At 44.4% G+C, this 16,611-nt stretch overlaps 1 protein-coding gene across 1 annotated transcript in view; it reads left to right on the top strand.

The window, feature by feature from the left end:
• The window catches only part of trdn (triadin), a 559,007-nt gene that overhangs the window by 452,385 nt on the left and 90,011 nt on the right, over window positions 1–16,611 (top strand). The window contains exons 43-44 of the mRNA XM_072251580.1: window positions 1,427–1,471; window positions 5,008–5,052. Coding sequence (XP_072107681.1) covers window positions 1,427–1,471; window positions 5,008–5,052 — 90 coding nt within the window. The remainder of the gene's footprint in view (window positions 1–1,426; window positions 1,472–5,007; window positions 5,053–16,611) is intronic.

The following is a 16,611-nucleotide window of genomic DNA, read 5'->3' on the forward strand; positions in this document are numbered from 1 at the left end:
AATTTTGACACATTCTTAATTGTTCTTTGTACTATCAGCTCTTGCCTGACAGTTTCAATTTATTTTCCTTATTTGTCTGGAACACTGCTAGGATCTATTGCATCATTAAATGTCTTGCTCCTCAAGCATGCTCTCGGCTGCCCCTTAACATGCGTGAAAATTGATGTCATTGACATCAGTGTTGCCTGCCTTTTAGCTCTAATGCATTGCCCAATCCAATATGATCCATAGTTGTCACCAGTCAGATATTGAGCAGACAGTGAATTGGTGTCAAAAGTCAAAGTCAAAGCAAATTATTGGCAAAGTATGTATATGTCACCATACATCACCTTAGAATTTATTTTCTTGCAGACATTTACAAGAAAATAAAGAAATGCAATAGAATTTCTAACAAGAAAAGAATGATAAACAATAGGTAAAGATTGATAAACAATCACAGTACAAAAAAAGACAAATTGAGCAAGTACAAAAATAAATAATACTGAGAACATGAGTTGCAGATTCCAAGATATTGAGTCTGTAGGTTAGAAACATGGAAAACCTACAGCACAATACAGGCCCTTCGGTCCACAAAACTGTGCTGAACATGTCCTTACCTTCGAACTACCTAGGCTTACCCAGAGCCCTCTATTTTTCTCTCCATGTATCCATCCAGGAGTCTCTTAAAAGACCCTATCATTTCCGCCTCCACCACTGCTGCCAGCAGCCTATTCCACACACTCACCACTCTTTGCGTAAAAAATTTACCCCTGACATCTCCTCTGTACATATTCCAAGTTCCTTAAAGCTATGCCCTCTCGTGCTAGCCATTTCAGCCCTGGGGAAAAGCCTCTACTATCCACACGATCAACTTGTGGGATTAGTTCAGAGTTGTAGTGAGTGAAGTTATCCACACCAGTTCAGGAGTTTGATGTTGTAGGTTAATGAGTGTTCTTGAACCTAGTGGTGTAGGACCTAAGGCCCTTGTATCTCCTGCCTAAAAGAGACCATGGCCTGGATGGTGGGTGTCCTTGATAATGGATGCTGCTTTCTTGTGACATGTCTCTGTGTAAATGTGCTCAATAGTAGAGAGGGCATTTCCTTTGATGGACTGGGCTGTATGCACCACTTTCTGTGTACTCCCTTTTATTATCTTCTGCTTTGTAATTATAAGGCTTCAACTGTGACACCTCTACAGGAGTATCAGATCTTAAAAGATGCATGAGATGGGTGGTGCTTTAATGATACTAAACAGCAAAAATTATCATCTTCACTGTTACCAATTTCCCCCGGGACCAATAAAGTATGACTATGACTATGTTACTGTATATACCAATGTGAACACAACACAAATTGAGTGTGTACGTTGTGAGACTGATATTTTTAATATTTGTGTGTAAAGCAGAATACTTAAAGCATCTGATTTAATTGTTTTCTAATTGTTTAGAGACTGTTACTGTGAAGCAAGTGAAACCAAAGCCTACAGAAAAAGGTAACATGGACATTAAAACAATGAAATAATTAAGTATGTTTCTAACCTCACTGGAAAACTTTCATTTATTCTCGAGGAAGGGGTGGGATTATCACATCAAGCATAATGCGTTGCAGTTTACAGCCCCTGTTGGCCACAAAAGGCAAGTGGATTTTAGAAAACTGGTAATCATTTCAAAAAAGTTTAATTACATCATTAATCTCGAAACATAATTAATGACTTACTAAGCCTCCTAAATGGTGGGCAGGAATCCAAATGGGCTTTTGGCAAAGGACCCAAAATGAGTACAAACGTTTGGCCTTTTTCCCAAGCAAGCTAACTTTCTCATCACAACTTCGTTTTTTTGAGGCAGCCAGTGCTGACACACACAATTAAACGTAGCTACGGACTGCTGGTAGAAGCATAGCAATTCTAATGCAGCTCACCCACCAGAGGACAGCTGTTTTGTGCTGCAAGGCTCTTCACTTCCCCATCACAAGCATTGACTTAAAACTCACTGATTGCTCTTTACTCAGTCCATAATACTGCAGCTGCCAATCTCTTTTGGAATCCAAATGAAATGAAGGTTCACACACAAAATGCTGAAGAAACACAGCAGGCCAGGCAACATCTATGGAAAAGAGTATACAGTCAATTTTTCTGACCCAAAATGATGACTGTTTACTCTTTTACATAGATGCTGCCTGGCCTGCTGAGTCTCTCCAGCGTTTTTTGTACCGCTCAGATTTCCAGCATCTGCAGATTTCCTCATGTTTGGGAAATCAAGGTTGGAGCTTCCTGTAGTACCTGCCCAATCCACCTCCTGTAGTACAGGCTGATTGGGAATAGGTATCTGCACTGATTACAGGAGTAGGATCTCGACAATTTCGTCTCTTTATTGCAAAAAAAAATCTCATTTTTTAAACAACAGAAAAGCTTAAGTAAGTAGTTTCTTAGAGAATATTTCTCTTTACAATTATGTTATTGCTAAACGGGTTCCTTTTAATGCAAAGTCAAATGCAGTTAACTGATTAGAGTTACTGGAACCTGCAAAAGCTTATTTTTTTACATTACAGTGGTTTTAATTTTCTGATAGCTTTTTGGTGTAATTTGATGCATATGAAATTTGCCAGTCATACAATATATAAAGTCACAAAGCTAATTAGATTTGCTTCCCCAAATAAATGATAGATAAATGTTTGTTTAATTTAGCTCTAAGATTAATTTGAAAAGGAGCTAAATGTAGTATTTGTATATGACCAATGCAACGGCTTCTTTTGCTGTCGGTTGATTTTTGGAAATGGGTTTATGCATTTTCAGTTTGCACTTTGCAATATTTATATGTAATGTCGTCAAATGTCTGTGCATCTCAGAAAGATAAAATACTTCAGCTTCTTAATCAGGTTGTTTTTGAAATGGAAGCAGAAAGTGCTGGACACATTCAGCCAGTTTAGGCGATGTGAATGAGGAACATATGTTTCATGTTGAAGACATTTAATCAGACTTCAAACATCTGCTGTACAGTACTTTCATTTTCTTTTGGCATTAGCCATGAATTTTGTTAGTTGAATGACGCAGTTTTGATCCATAAATTTAATTTAAATGTAATTCGATTAATTCTGCCAAATTATTAAAACATTGTGATTTCATATTGTAATGACATATATTATTTGTTAGAATTCATCAGGAAATGTCAAAAATCCACATACCAGAATATGTCAGCCTGTTTTATGTAGACAATAATTTTCTATTTGCTTCTCATTCTATTCATATACAAACCTTTGAGATAAACAATTTTGCAACCTCAACTCAACTGGTTTTTCTCTCTCCTTTGAGGTAACAATCTTATAATCATTGAGCCTGGTGCACAGGAGCGATTCAGCCCATTGTCTGCTTGCTCTCAGAAAAGCAATCCATCAATCCCATTCCCCCACACCTGTAGCCTTACAAGGTGTCCTCTCTAAAATGTATCTCATGTCTTTTTGAAAGCTCTGATTCATTGTTTCCACTCCCACTGTAGGCAATGAAATTAAGTTATAGCTATTCAATATTATGCTTTTGTTCACATTTCTATGTTCTGCTCAGTGCCTTCTGGGGCCCCACATCTTTGAGCCAATTGCTGACAGAAACATATTCTTTCTCGCTATCCAAGGAAAACTATTAAATACCTCAATAAAATCAGCTGTCAATCTTCTTTGCTTCGAGGACATCAACATCAGCATCTCCAAGTCTAAATTATTTCTGAAATCTCTCATCACTGAAATAATTCTAGTAAACACTTCAACACTTTGTCGTGTCCTTTCATATCCTTTCTCAAGTGAAGTAATCCGATTGGATGTCAGGTTCCAGTTCGAGCCTCATTAGTGGACCATGTACAAGGATCACGAGGGAATCCCGGTTGAAGAAAGCTTTCTGCACTTATATTTCTAGCCTTTTTTGATAGCTTCAGTTTTGCCCATCTCCCCACGGTCAGTCCCTGTTCTTCCCTGCAAGCATTTCTGCTGCTGTAAATGTTATCTTGTTTAACTGCAAAGGCACTTAGCATCCGTTACCTTGCCAGTCTCAATCAAACCATGCAGCTCCTTAAACTCCCTGTGCACATTTTTGCTCAACTAAAAGCAGACTAAACTTTGGAACATTCAAAATGACTTGCATTTTTCTCTGCCAAGCCTTCCTCGGGCAGCAAGCTGATGTGTACCATCCGCAGGAACTTATGAAAGAAGCTTGATGAAATCATGAGTGGTTGGGTATAATAAACTTGACACTTCTTTCTTTGTATTCAAAGGAATCTCACCAAAGCTAACCTCCACTGGAGAATCTTACTGCCCTTTAGCAGTGAAAGGGGAGGATTATAGCCATTGTTGGGGCAATTTTTCATTGCTGTGTGATAATTATATATATAATGTATAACCCATGACCTCAATTATATATATATATATATATATGATAACCTGAATATACCTTTAAGTTAATTTATATGTTAATGTAACTTCATATGTAGATCTAATAATTACCTAAATTGTTATAATTTTCAATACCTGTGGAGAGGAAAACAGTTAACACTTCAAGCCAAAGATCATCTATCCGAACTTTCGTCAGACACGTAATCCTTTTTGAAATATTGACTATTTTTCTCTTCATTGATGCTGTATTACTTTCTGGTTAACCTTGGTTCTTTCTATTTTTATAAACACAAAAGATCCTGCAGATGCTGCAAATCCAGAACAACACACACAAAATGCTAGAGCAACTCTGCAGGTCTGGTAGCATCTAAGGAGAAGAAGAAATGGTCGATGTTTTGGGCCAAGACCCTTCATCAGGATTTGAAAAGCTGGGTAGTATTTATCGTTTTTATGTCCTGATGAAGGGTTTTGGCCTGAAACGACAACTGTTTTTTTTTCCCTTTTCATAGATGCTGCCTGACCTGTTGAGATCCTCGAGCACTTTGTGTATGTTGCTTTCAGATTTCCAGCATGAGCAGTAGTTTAATGTCATTGAGAACATCTGGTTAATGTCCATCCAAGCATCATTAATATTAATTCTAATCTAATGTTTAGAGGCAGAACCTGTGAAGCAAGTGAAACAGAAACCTGCAGAGAAAGGTAACACAGAAATTGTTTATGTGCACATCTATTCTCATGGCTATTCTATTTCCTCCAGAACCACAGTAAGTCTCTGGGCTGGCTGGGTTATCATGGATTGTTATTGGTATTAGCGCCTCAGCACCTGGCGTGGATGCTACATGGCCTCCTCCCTGATGGGAGTGGGACAAACAATCTATGAACATTGTGGGTAGCATCCTTTATAATGTTACTGGTCCTCTCCCAACACCTTTCTTTATGTCTTTAAGGATCTCCTTCAATATTTCACCTTTCACTCTTAATCTATGACCTCTAGTTCTAAATACAAAATACTTTGCAGATGCTGGGGTCAAAGCAACACGCACAACACGCTGGAGGAACTCAGCAGGTTGGGCAGCATCTGTGGAAGCGATCAGTCAATGTTTTGGGCCGAGACTCTTCGTCAGGACTGTAGGGGGAAGGGGCAGAGGACCTATAAAGAAGGTGGGGGGAGGGTGGGAAGGAGAAGGCTGGTAGGTTCCAGGTGAAAAACCAGTAAGGGGAAAGATAAAGGGGTGGAGGAGGGGAAGCAGGGAGGTGATAGGCAGGAAAGGTGAAGAAGGAATAGGGGAAAACACAATGGGTAATAGAAGGAGGTGGAACCATGAGGGAGGTGATAGGCAGCTGGAGGAGGGGGCAGAGTGAAACTAGGATGAGGGAAGGGAGGGGGAGGGAATTACTGGAAGTTGGAGAATTCTATGTTCACACCAAGGGGCTGGAGACTACCCAAACAGTATATGAGGTGTTGCTCCTCCAGCCTGAGTTTGGCCCCATCATGGCAGTAGAGGAGGCCATGTATGGACATATCCAAATGGGAATGTGAAGCAGAGTTGATGTGGGTGGCAACCGGGAGATCCTGTCTGTTGCAGCGGACGGAGCAGATGTCCTCGATGAAGCAGTCCCCCAATCTGCGTCGGATCTCACTGATGTAGAGGAGGCCGCTCCGGGAGCACCGGATGCAATAGATGACCCCAACAGACTCACAAGTGAAGTGTTGCCTCACCTGGAAGGACTGTTTGGGGCCCTGAATGGTGGCAAGAGAGGAGGTGTAGGGACAGGTGTAGCACTTGCGCTTACAGGGATAAGTGCCGGGTGGGAGATCTGTGGGGAGGGATGTGTGGACCAGGGAGTTGTGGAGAGAATGATCCCTGTGGAAAGCGGAGAGGAGTAGAGAGGGAAAGATGAGCTTAGTGGTGGGGTTCTGTTGAAGGTGGCGGATGTTGCGGAGGATAATGTGCTGGATCTGGAGACTGGTGGGGTGGTAGGTGAGGACAAGGGGAACTCTGTCCCTGTTGTGGTGATGAGAGGATGGGGTGAGAGCCGAAGTGCGGGAAATGGAGGAGATGTGGGTGAGGGCATCATTAATGACAGCAGAAGGGAAACCACGATCCTTAAAGAAAGAGGACATTTGAGATGTCCTGGAAGGGATAGCCTCATCCTGGGAGCAGGTGCGGCAGAGACGGAGGAACTGGGAATAGGGAATAGCGTTTTTGCATGTGGCAGGGTGGGAAGAGGTATAGTCGAGGTAGTTATGAGAGTCAGTGGGCTTATAGAAGATGTCAGTGGACAGTCCAAGATGGACCAAGTGAATTTGAGGGCTGGATGGAAGTTAGGAGCAAAGTCGATGAAATTGACCAGCTCAGCATGGGTGCGTCGACTTTGTTCCTAACTTCCACCCAGCCCTCAAATTCACTTGGTCCATCTCGGACACTTCTCTCCCCTTTCTCAATCTCTCGGTCTCCATCTCTGGAGACAGACTGTCCGCTGACATCTTCTATAAGTCCACTGACTCTCATAACTACCTCGACTATACCTCTTCCCAACCTGCCACATGCAAAAACACTATTCCCTATTCCCAGTTCCTTCATCTCCGCCGCACCTGCTCCCAGGATGAGGCTTTCCGTTCCAGGACATCTCAAATGTCCTCTTTCTTTAAGGATCGTGGTTTCCCTTCTGCCGTCATCAATGATGCCCTCACCTGCATCTCCTCCATTTCCCGCACTTCGGCTCTCACCCCATCCTCCCGCCACCACAACAGGGACAGAGCTCCCCTTGTCCTCACCTACCACCCCACTAGCCTCCGGATCCAGCACATTATCCTCTGCAACTTCCGCCACCTTCAACAGGACCCCACCACTAAGCACATCTTTTCCTCTCTATTCCTCTCTGCTTTCCACAGGGATCATTCCATCCGTGACTCCCTGGTCCACACGTCCCTCCCCACAGATCTCCCACCTGGCACTTATCCCTGTAAGCGTAAGTGCTACACCTGTCCCTACACCTCCTCTCTCACCACCACTCAGGGCCCCAAACAGTCCTTCTAGGTGAGGCAATGCTTCACTTGTGAGTCTGTTTGGGTCATCAATTGCATACAGTGCTCCTCGTGCAGCCTCCTCTACATCGGTGAGACCCGACTCAGATTGGGGGACGGCTTCGTCGAGCACCTCCTCTCCGTCCACCACAACAGGCAGGATCTCCCGGTTGCCACCCATTTCAACTCTGCTTCACATTCCCATTTGGATATGTCCATACATGGCCTCCTCTACTGCCATGATGGGGCCAAACTCAGGCTGGAGCAGCAACACCTCATGTACTGTCTGGGTAGTCTCCAGCCCCTTGGTATGAACATTGAATTCTCCAATTTCCGGTATATCCCTCCCACTCCCTTCCCCCATCCCAGTTTCACTCTGCCCACTCCTTCAGCTGCTTGTCACCTCCCTCATGGGTCTGCCTCCTTCTACTACCCATTGTGCTTTCCCCTATTCCTTCTTCACCTTTCCTGCCCATCACCTCCCTGCTTCCCCTCCCCCACCCCTTGATCTTTCCCCTTACTGGTTTTTCACCTGGCACCTACCAGCCTTCTCCTTCCCACCCTCCCCCCACCTTCTTTATAGGTCCTCTGCCCCTTCCCTCTTCAGTCCTGACAAAGAGTCTCGGCCCAAAACATTGACTGTTCATTTCCACCGATGCTGCCCGACCTGCTGAGTTCCTCCAGCGTGTTGTGCGTGTTACCTCTAGTTCTCGTTTCTCCCAGCCTGAGTGGAAAAAGCCTGACTGTATGTATCCAATCTCTACCCTTTATAATTTTGCACACCTTTTAAAAAATAAATAAATATTTAAAAGAATGAAAAGTAAAACTATCATTTCTGATCACTATTCAATAACAGAATGATACACCAATAGTAAGGAAGTGTCTATTTTTAAAAGGATGCAAAATTCTTAACTCAGATTTTCATAATTTTGTTCCTTAACAGCAGAAAGATCAAAAGTAACGAGTGAATGACTTTTGTGAATATTTTATTCTTGTTTGCCGTTGTGTTAAATGATTAGAGCTGCTGGCAAATCCATTGCAAATTGGGCATGAACTTTCAATTTGCACCATTTTAAGATTGTTGGTATCTTTTGTTCCCTGAATGAATGATTGAATTACAGGAAAATCATTATTCTTCACCATACAAGTCACATCATTTTAATGTAACGTAAATAACCAATTATTGATGTTTCATATTGTTCACTTCTAATTTTGCGATGTTACAAATTGTAAGTGCAATCTATAGACTATTTCTTCTTAACATTACCCTTCTCAGCAAAACTCAATGACACATAAATTCTAGCAATGGTTTATTTTAATAAGTATGTGTTATCTTGTGCTTTTCATATATGGAAGCATTCGATAAGATGAAATTAATCTTGTTGGCTTACATTCCTGACTTTCCTGCATGTTGCATTAAAAAGCAAAGGGAGGCTACACTGGGTTGACCATTAACACCACAAGAGTGGTTGGTGTGTGGAATGCACTGCCTGAGTCAGTGGTGGAGGCAGATACACTAGTGAAGTTTAAGAGACTACTAGACAGGTATATGGAGGAATCTCAGGTGGGGGCTTATATGGGAGGCAGGGTTTGAGGGTCGGCACAACATTGCGGGCTAAAGGGCCTGTACTGTGCTGTACTATCCTATGTTCTATGTTATAGTGTCAGTCACATTCTGATCTGAATATAGATGAGAATCTGCAGATGCTGGGAATCCAAAGCAACACTGACAAAATGCTGGAGGAACTCAGCAGGATCTATGGAAAAGAATAACCAGTCAACATTTCAGGCTAAGGCTCTTCATCAATCCTCACCCAACATCACAATTTCAACCTAATCTCAACCCAACATCACAACTTCTGTAATCAATACATTGATTTATGAAGGCCAAAGTGCCAATCGCTTTCTTTATGACACTATCTACCTGTGACACCACCGTCAAGGAATTATGGATCTGTACGCCCAGATTGCTCAGTTCTACTGCACTCCTCAGTGCCCTTCCAATCACTATGTAAGACCTACCCTGGTTGGTCCTCCCAAAGTGCAACATCTCACACTTGCCTGCATTAAATTCTACCTGCCATTTTTCAACTCATTTTTCCAGCTGGTTTATGTCCAACTGCGAGCTTTGATATTCTTCCTCGTGGTCTATTGCATTCCCAATCTTAGTGTCATTCACAAATTTGCTGGCCAATTTACGACATTATTGGTTTACCAGATCATTGATATACAGTAGATGATGAACCCCTGTGGCACTCCACTAGTCACGGGCGTCCAGTCAGAGAGGCAACCATCTAAAACTGCTCTCTGTTCTTTTTCTATAAAGCAAATGTCTAATCCAATTTACTATCTCATCTTAAATGCCAAGTAACGGAATTTTTTTGAACAATGTCCCATGTGAAATCTTGTCAAAGGCTTTGCTAAAGTCCACGTTGAAAACATCCACTGCCTTGCCTTCATTAGCTTTCCTGGTAACGTCCTTTAAGATCTCTAAGATTGGTTAGACACGACTTACCACACACATAGCCATGTTGACTATCCCTAATCAGTCCATGTCTATTTAAATACTTGTATGTCTGGACCATTAGAGTACCTTCCAATAACTTTCCCACTACGAATGTCAGACTCGCTGGCCTATAATTTCTTGGCTTGTTCTTAGAGCCTTTCTTAAACAGTGGAACAACAGTAGCTATCCTCCAAACTACTGACACCTCACCTGCAGTTGAGAATGATAAAAAAGATCTTAATTAGGACCCCGGCAATTTCTCCGCTAGCCTCCCACAGGGTCCAAGGGACCACGTTGTCATGTCCTAGGGATTTATCCACCCTAATTTGCTTCAAGACAACAAACACGTCCTCCTCTGTAATCTGTATAGGGTCCATGATCATTTTGCTGTATTTCCTCACTTCTGTCCTCCTGAGTAAATGCAGATACAAAAAAAATTTAAGACCTCCCACATCAGTTTGGCTGCACGCAATCAAAAGATTTCCACTTTGATCTTCCAGAGGACCAATTTTGAACTTTGGGATCCATTTGCTCTTAATATATCTGTATTTTCTTCCATATGATTGCAAGAAGTTCTGCAGATGCCAAGAATCCAGAGTAACACATACAAAATATTGACGGAACTCAGCAGGTCAGGCAGCATGTATGGAGAAGAACAGAAAACAACTGTTATTTCAGTCCAAGACTCTTTCTCAGTTAGGAACGTAGACAGTTTATTCCTCTCCATAGATGCTGCCTAACATGTTGAGTCCCTCCTGCATTTTGTGTGTGTTGGTTTGGAATTAGAATGACTTTATTTTGCCTATTCAGGCGAATTAAGAATAATTTTCTTGTTATGGTTTTTATTCTTAATGGTAAGTAAATGGAAATGAAATGATGGAGGGAAAGTTGGTGAGAAGAATGCAGACAACAGGAATTCTGCAGATGCTGGAAATTCAAGCAACACACATCAAAGTTGCTGGTGAACGCAGCAGGCCAGGCAGCATCTCTAGGAAGAGGTACAGTCGACGTTTCAGGCCAAGACCCTTCGTCAGGACTAACTGAAGGAAGAGTTAGTAAGAGATTTGAAAGTGGGAGGGGGAGGGGGAGATCCAAAATGATAGAAGAAGACAGGAGGGGGAGGGATGGAGCCAAGAGCTGGACAGGTGATTGGCAAAGGGGATATGAGAGGATCATGGGACAGGAGGCCCAGGGAGAAGGAAAAGTGGGGGGGGGGGAACCAGAGGCTGGGCAAGGGGTATAGTCAGAGGGACAGAGGGAGAAAAAGGAGAGTGAGAGAAAGAATGTGTGTATAAAAATAAATAACGGATGGGGTACGAGGGGGAGGTGGGGCATTAGCGGAAGTTAGAGAAGTCAATGTTCATGCCATCAGGTTGGAGGCTACCCAGACGGAATATAAGGTGTTGTTCCTCCAACCTGAATGTGGCTTCATCTTTACAGTAGAGGAGGCTGTGGATAGACATGTCAGAATGGGAATGGGGTGTGGAATTAAAATGTGTGGCCACTGGGAGATCCTGCTTTCTCTGGCAGACAGAGCGTAGGTGTTCAGCAAAGCGGTCTCCCAGTCTGCGTCGGGTCTCGCCAATATATAGAAGGCCACATCGGGAGCACCGGACACAGTATATTACCCCAGCCGACTCACAGGTGAAGTGTCGCCTCACCTGGAAGGACTGTCTGGGGCCCTGAATGGTGGTAAAGGAGGAAGTGTAAGGGCATGTGTAGCACTTGTTCCGCTTACAAGGATAAGTGCCAGGAGGGAGATCAGTGGGGAGGGATGGGGGGTACGAATGGACAAGGGAGTCACGTAGGGAGCGATCCCTGCGGAAAGCGGAGGGGGGTGAAGGGAAAAATCTGTTGGAGGTGGCAGAAGTTACGGAGAATAATATGTTGGACCCGGAAGCTGGTGGGGTGGTAGGTGAGGACCAGGGGGACCCTATTCCTAGTGGGGTGGCGGGAAGATGGATGAGAGCAGATGTGCGTGAAATGGGGGAGCTGCGTTTGAGAGCAGAGTTGATAGTGAAGGAAGGGAAGCCCCTTTCTTTAAAAAAGGAGGACATCTCCCTTGTCCTGGAATGAAAAGCCTCATCCTGAGAGCAGATGCAGTGGAGACGGAGGAATTGCAAGAAGGGGGTGGCATTTTTGCAATAGATAGGGTGGTAAGCGGAATAGTCCAGATAGCTGTGAGAGTCAGTAGGCTTATAGTAGACATCAGTGGATAAGCAGTCTCCAGAGACAGAGACCGAAAGATCTAGAAAGGGGAGGGCCGTGTCGGAAATGGACCAGATAAACTTGAGGGCAGTGTGAAAGTTGAAGGCAAAGTTAATAAAATCAACAAGCTCAGCATGCATGCAGGAAACGCTCTGTCCTCAATAAGGCCCTCACCTTTGTCCCCCTTCGGCCACACCTCAGCGAGTTCTGTGTTCGCCATGATGCGGAACTCTTCTTCCGCCATCTCCGTCTCTGAGCTTACTTCTTCGGCAAGGACTCTTCCACCCCCACTGATGACTCCTTCTCCCATCTTCAGCCCTTCTCTTCTTCATGGACACCCGGCTCTGGTCTTGTGCCTGCTCTGGATCTCTTCATTGCTAACTGCCGATGGGACATCAACCGTGTTGACTTCACCACACCTCATTCCCATTGCAACCTCACTCCTTCGGAACGCTCTGCTCTCCACTCCCTCCGCACTAATCCTAACCTTATTATTAAACCTGCCAATAAGGGGGGTGCTGTTGTAGTCTGGCGTACTGACCTCTACCTTGCCGAGGCACAGCGACAACTCGCGGATACCTCCTCTTATTTACCCCTCGATCGTGACCCCACTAAGGAGCACCAGGCCATTGTCTCCCACACCATCACCGACTTTATCTGCTCAGGGGATCTCCCATCCACTGCTACCAACCTTATAGTTCCCACACCCCGCACTTCCCGTTTCTACCTCCAACCCAAGATCCACAAACCTGCCTGTCCTGGCAGACCTATTGTCTCAGCTTGCTCCTGCCCCACCAAACTCGTTTCTGCATACCTCAAAACGGTTTTATCCCCTCTTGTTCAATCCCTTCCTACCTATGTTCGTGACACTTCTCACGCTCTTAAACTTTTCGATGATTTTAAGTTCCCTGGCCCCCACCGCTTTATTTTCACCATGGATGTCCAGTCCCCATATACTTCCATCCCCCATTAGGAAGGTCTCAAAGCTCTCCGCTTCTTTTTGGATTCCAGACCTAACCAGTTCCCCTCTACCACTACTCTGCTCCGTCTAGCGGATTTAGTCCTTACTCTTAATAATTTCTCCTTTGGCTTCTCCCACTTCCTCCAAACTAAAGGTGTAGCTATGGGTACTCGTATGGGTCCTAGCTATGCCTGCCTTTTTGTTGGCTTTGTGAAACAATCTATGTTCCGTGCCTATTCTGGTATCTGTCCCCCACTTTTCCTTCATTACATCGACGACTGCATTGGCGCTGCTTCCTGCACGCATGCTGAGCTCGTTGACTTTATTAACTTTGCCTCCAACTTTCACCCTGCCCTCAAGTTTACCTGGTCCATTTCCAACATGGCCCTCCACTTTCTAGATCTTTCTGTCTCTGTCTCTGGAGACAGCTTATCCACTGATGTCTACTATAAGTCTACTGACTCTCACAGCTATCTGGACTATTCCTCTTCTCACCCTGTCTATTGCAAAAATGCTATCCCCTTCTCGCAAATTCCACTGTCTTTGCCGCATCTGCTCTCAGGATGAGGTTTTTCATTCCAGGACGAGCAAGATGTCCTCCTTTTTTAAAGAAAGGGGCTTCCCTTCCTTCACTATCAACTCTGCTCTCAAAAGCATCTCTCCCATTTCACACACATCTGCTCTCACTCCATCCTCCTGCCACCCCACTAGGAATAGGGTTCCCCTGGTCCTCACCTACCACCCCACCAGCCTCCGGGTCCAACATATTATTCTCCGTAACTTCCGCCACTTCCAACGGGATCCCACCACTAAGCACATCTTTCCCTCCCCCGTCTCTCTGCTTTCCGCAGGGGTCGCTCCCTACGCGACTCCCTTGTCCATTCGTCCTCGTCATCCCTCCCCACTGATCTCCCTCCTGGCACTTATCCTTGTAAGCGGAATAATTGCTACACATGCCCTTACACTTCCTCCCTTACCACCATTCAGGGCCCCAGACAGTCCTTCCAGGTGAGGCGACACTTCACCTGTAAGTCAGCTGGGGTGATATACTGCGTCCGGTGCTCCCGATGTGGCCTTCTATATATTGGCGAGACCCGACGCAGACTGGGAGACCGCTTTGCTGAACACCTACACTCTGTCCGCCAGAGAAAGCAGGATCTCCCAGTGGCCACACATTTTAATTCCACACCCCATTCCCATTCTGACATGTCTATCCACGGCCTCCTCTACTGTAAAGATGAAGCCACACTCAGGTTGGAGGAACAACACCTTATATTCCGTCTGGGTAGCTTCCAACCTGATGGCATGAACATTGACTCTCTAACTTCTGCTAATGCTCCACCTCCCCCTCGTACCCCATCCGTTATTTATTTTTATACACATATTCTTTCTCTCTCTCTCCTTTTTCTCCCTTTGTCCCTCTGACTATACCCCTTGCCCATCTTCTGGTCCCCCCCCCCCCCCGTCTTTCTCCCCGGACCTCCTGTCCCATGATCCTCTCGTATCCCTTTTGCCAATCACCTGTCCAGCTCTTGACTCCATCCCTCCCCCTCATGTCTTCTCCTATCATTTTGGATCTCCCCCTCTCCCTCCCACTTTCAAATCTCTTACTCACTCTTCCTTCAGTTAGTCCTGACAAAGGGTCTCAGCCTGAAGCGTCGACTGTACCTCTTCCTAGAGATGCTGCCCGAGAAGAATGCAGCGTTGCCTCATTTTTCTGTACAAATCAGAAGAAAAAAAAACAGAATTACCCTCCTGTTTGCGACGATAATTGAAGGACAGTATTCACTTTGATTATTTTGAATATATGTTTAAGAGGTTACTTTCTGGTTAATATTCATGCTTAATGAAGATCCGGTTATCAATGAAACTAACAAATTGTCCTTTAAACGATTAGAGGCAGAAACAATAAAGAAAGTGAAACCAAAGGCTACAGAGAAAGATCATACAATGTTACATGGACAGAAAATTTACCTTTGATGGTAGCTTTGCAGATCTTCCTTTTCTAATGCCAAATTATAAGAAGTGTTCTCTTGGGACACTTTATGTGCCACAGTTCCTGAGGAGACTTTGGATTGTGCATAATTCGGCACTTGGCAAAGTCCAATAAAAGAAGCTGTGTTCAAGCAGTGTGGCCATTGTGTGAATGGACCAATGTTACAGCGGGAAGTTGAGGCTTTGGTGAGGAAAGGCACGGGCTGCAGAAAGTTTACTTTTGTTATATATTCTTTCTTTCTTTCTTATTGCACATTTAGAACAGTGGGGCTGTTAGGTAGCATAGTGAAATACTTCTCTTTTGGGATTAGGGAGGGCAAGGAGACCTCGATTTGCTCTGATGATTACACCTGCATGAAGTGTATCCAGTTGCAATTTCAACAGACATGTTAAGGAGTTGGAGCTGGAACTGGATGAACTCCATATCATTTGAGGGGCTGAGAGGTGAAATACAGGACATACAGGGGGCGGGGGGTACTCTAATTATACCCAATGTACTGGACACAGGTAACAACTGTGTGAGCATCAGGAGGGTTTAAGGATATAGGCCGCTAATGCAGAGTACCCCTGTCTGCATTCTCCTCAACAACAGGTATATATCTTTGGATACTTTGGGGGGGGAAGATCTGCAGAGGAAAGTCATAGCAGTCAGGTCTCTGGCACTGAGTGTGGCTCTGTGGCTCAGAAGGGAAGGAGAGAGAAGGGTGAGCCATCATGATAGCAGATTCATTGGTTAAGGGAACTGAAATGTAGTTCTCGGAACAAGATTGAATTCCCAGATGCTATGTTGTTCCTGTGTGCCAGGGTCAGGGATATCTCAGAATGAGACTGCAGCATTCTTAAGTGGGATAGTAAGCAACTAGAGGTCGTTGTCCATGTCGATACCAATGACATGGTTAGGAGGAGTGACGAGGTCTTGCAAAGTGAATTCCGTGAGCTAGGTGCTAAGTCAAAGGACAGGACCTCCAAGGCAGTGATATTAAGATTGTTACCCATGCCTCATGCTAGTGAGGCCTGAAATAGAAATATTATGCAGTTTAACATGCGGCTAAGAAGATGGTGCAAGAGGGGAAGGCAGAACCTGTACTGAAGTAACAGTTTGCACCTGAACTTGGGGGGGGGGGCACTGGGGGGGGTCTAATATCCCAGTGGAAAAGGGTTGCTGGCGCTGCAAAGGGGAAGCTTAAGCCATAGTTGTGGGAAATGGAAACCAGTGTGCCAGAACAGATAGTGGTTCTGGAAAAGGATGTTTTTAAGTCTACATACAAAGTCAAGAATCAAAAGCTTGTTCATGGTGGAACTAATGTCCTGAGCTGCATATATTTCAATGCAAGATGTATTGTAGGAAAAACAGATGGATCAGCACCTGGAATTTTGATATTTTAGCCATTAATGAGACTTGGTTGCAGGAGGGACAGAACTGGTAGCTCAGTGTCCTGGGTTCTGTCGTTATAGACGCCATGGAATGGGAGGAATTAAAGAGGAAGGCGTGGCATTACCAGTCAGGGAAAATGTCACACCAGTGCTCAGTCTGGATAGATTGGTCTAGTGAGGCATTAT

This window comes from Mobula birostris, chromosome 2, assembly GCF_030028105.1.
Source record: "Mobula birostris isolate sMobBir1 chromosome 2, sMobBir1.hap1, whole genome shotgun sequence".
Taxonomy (NCBI): domain Eukaryota; kingdom Metazoa; phylum Chordata; class Chondrichthyes; order Myliobatiformes; family Myliobatidae; genus Mobula; species Mobula birostris.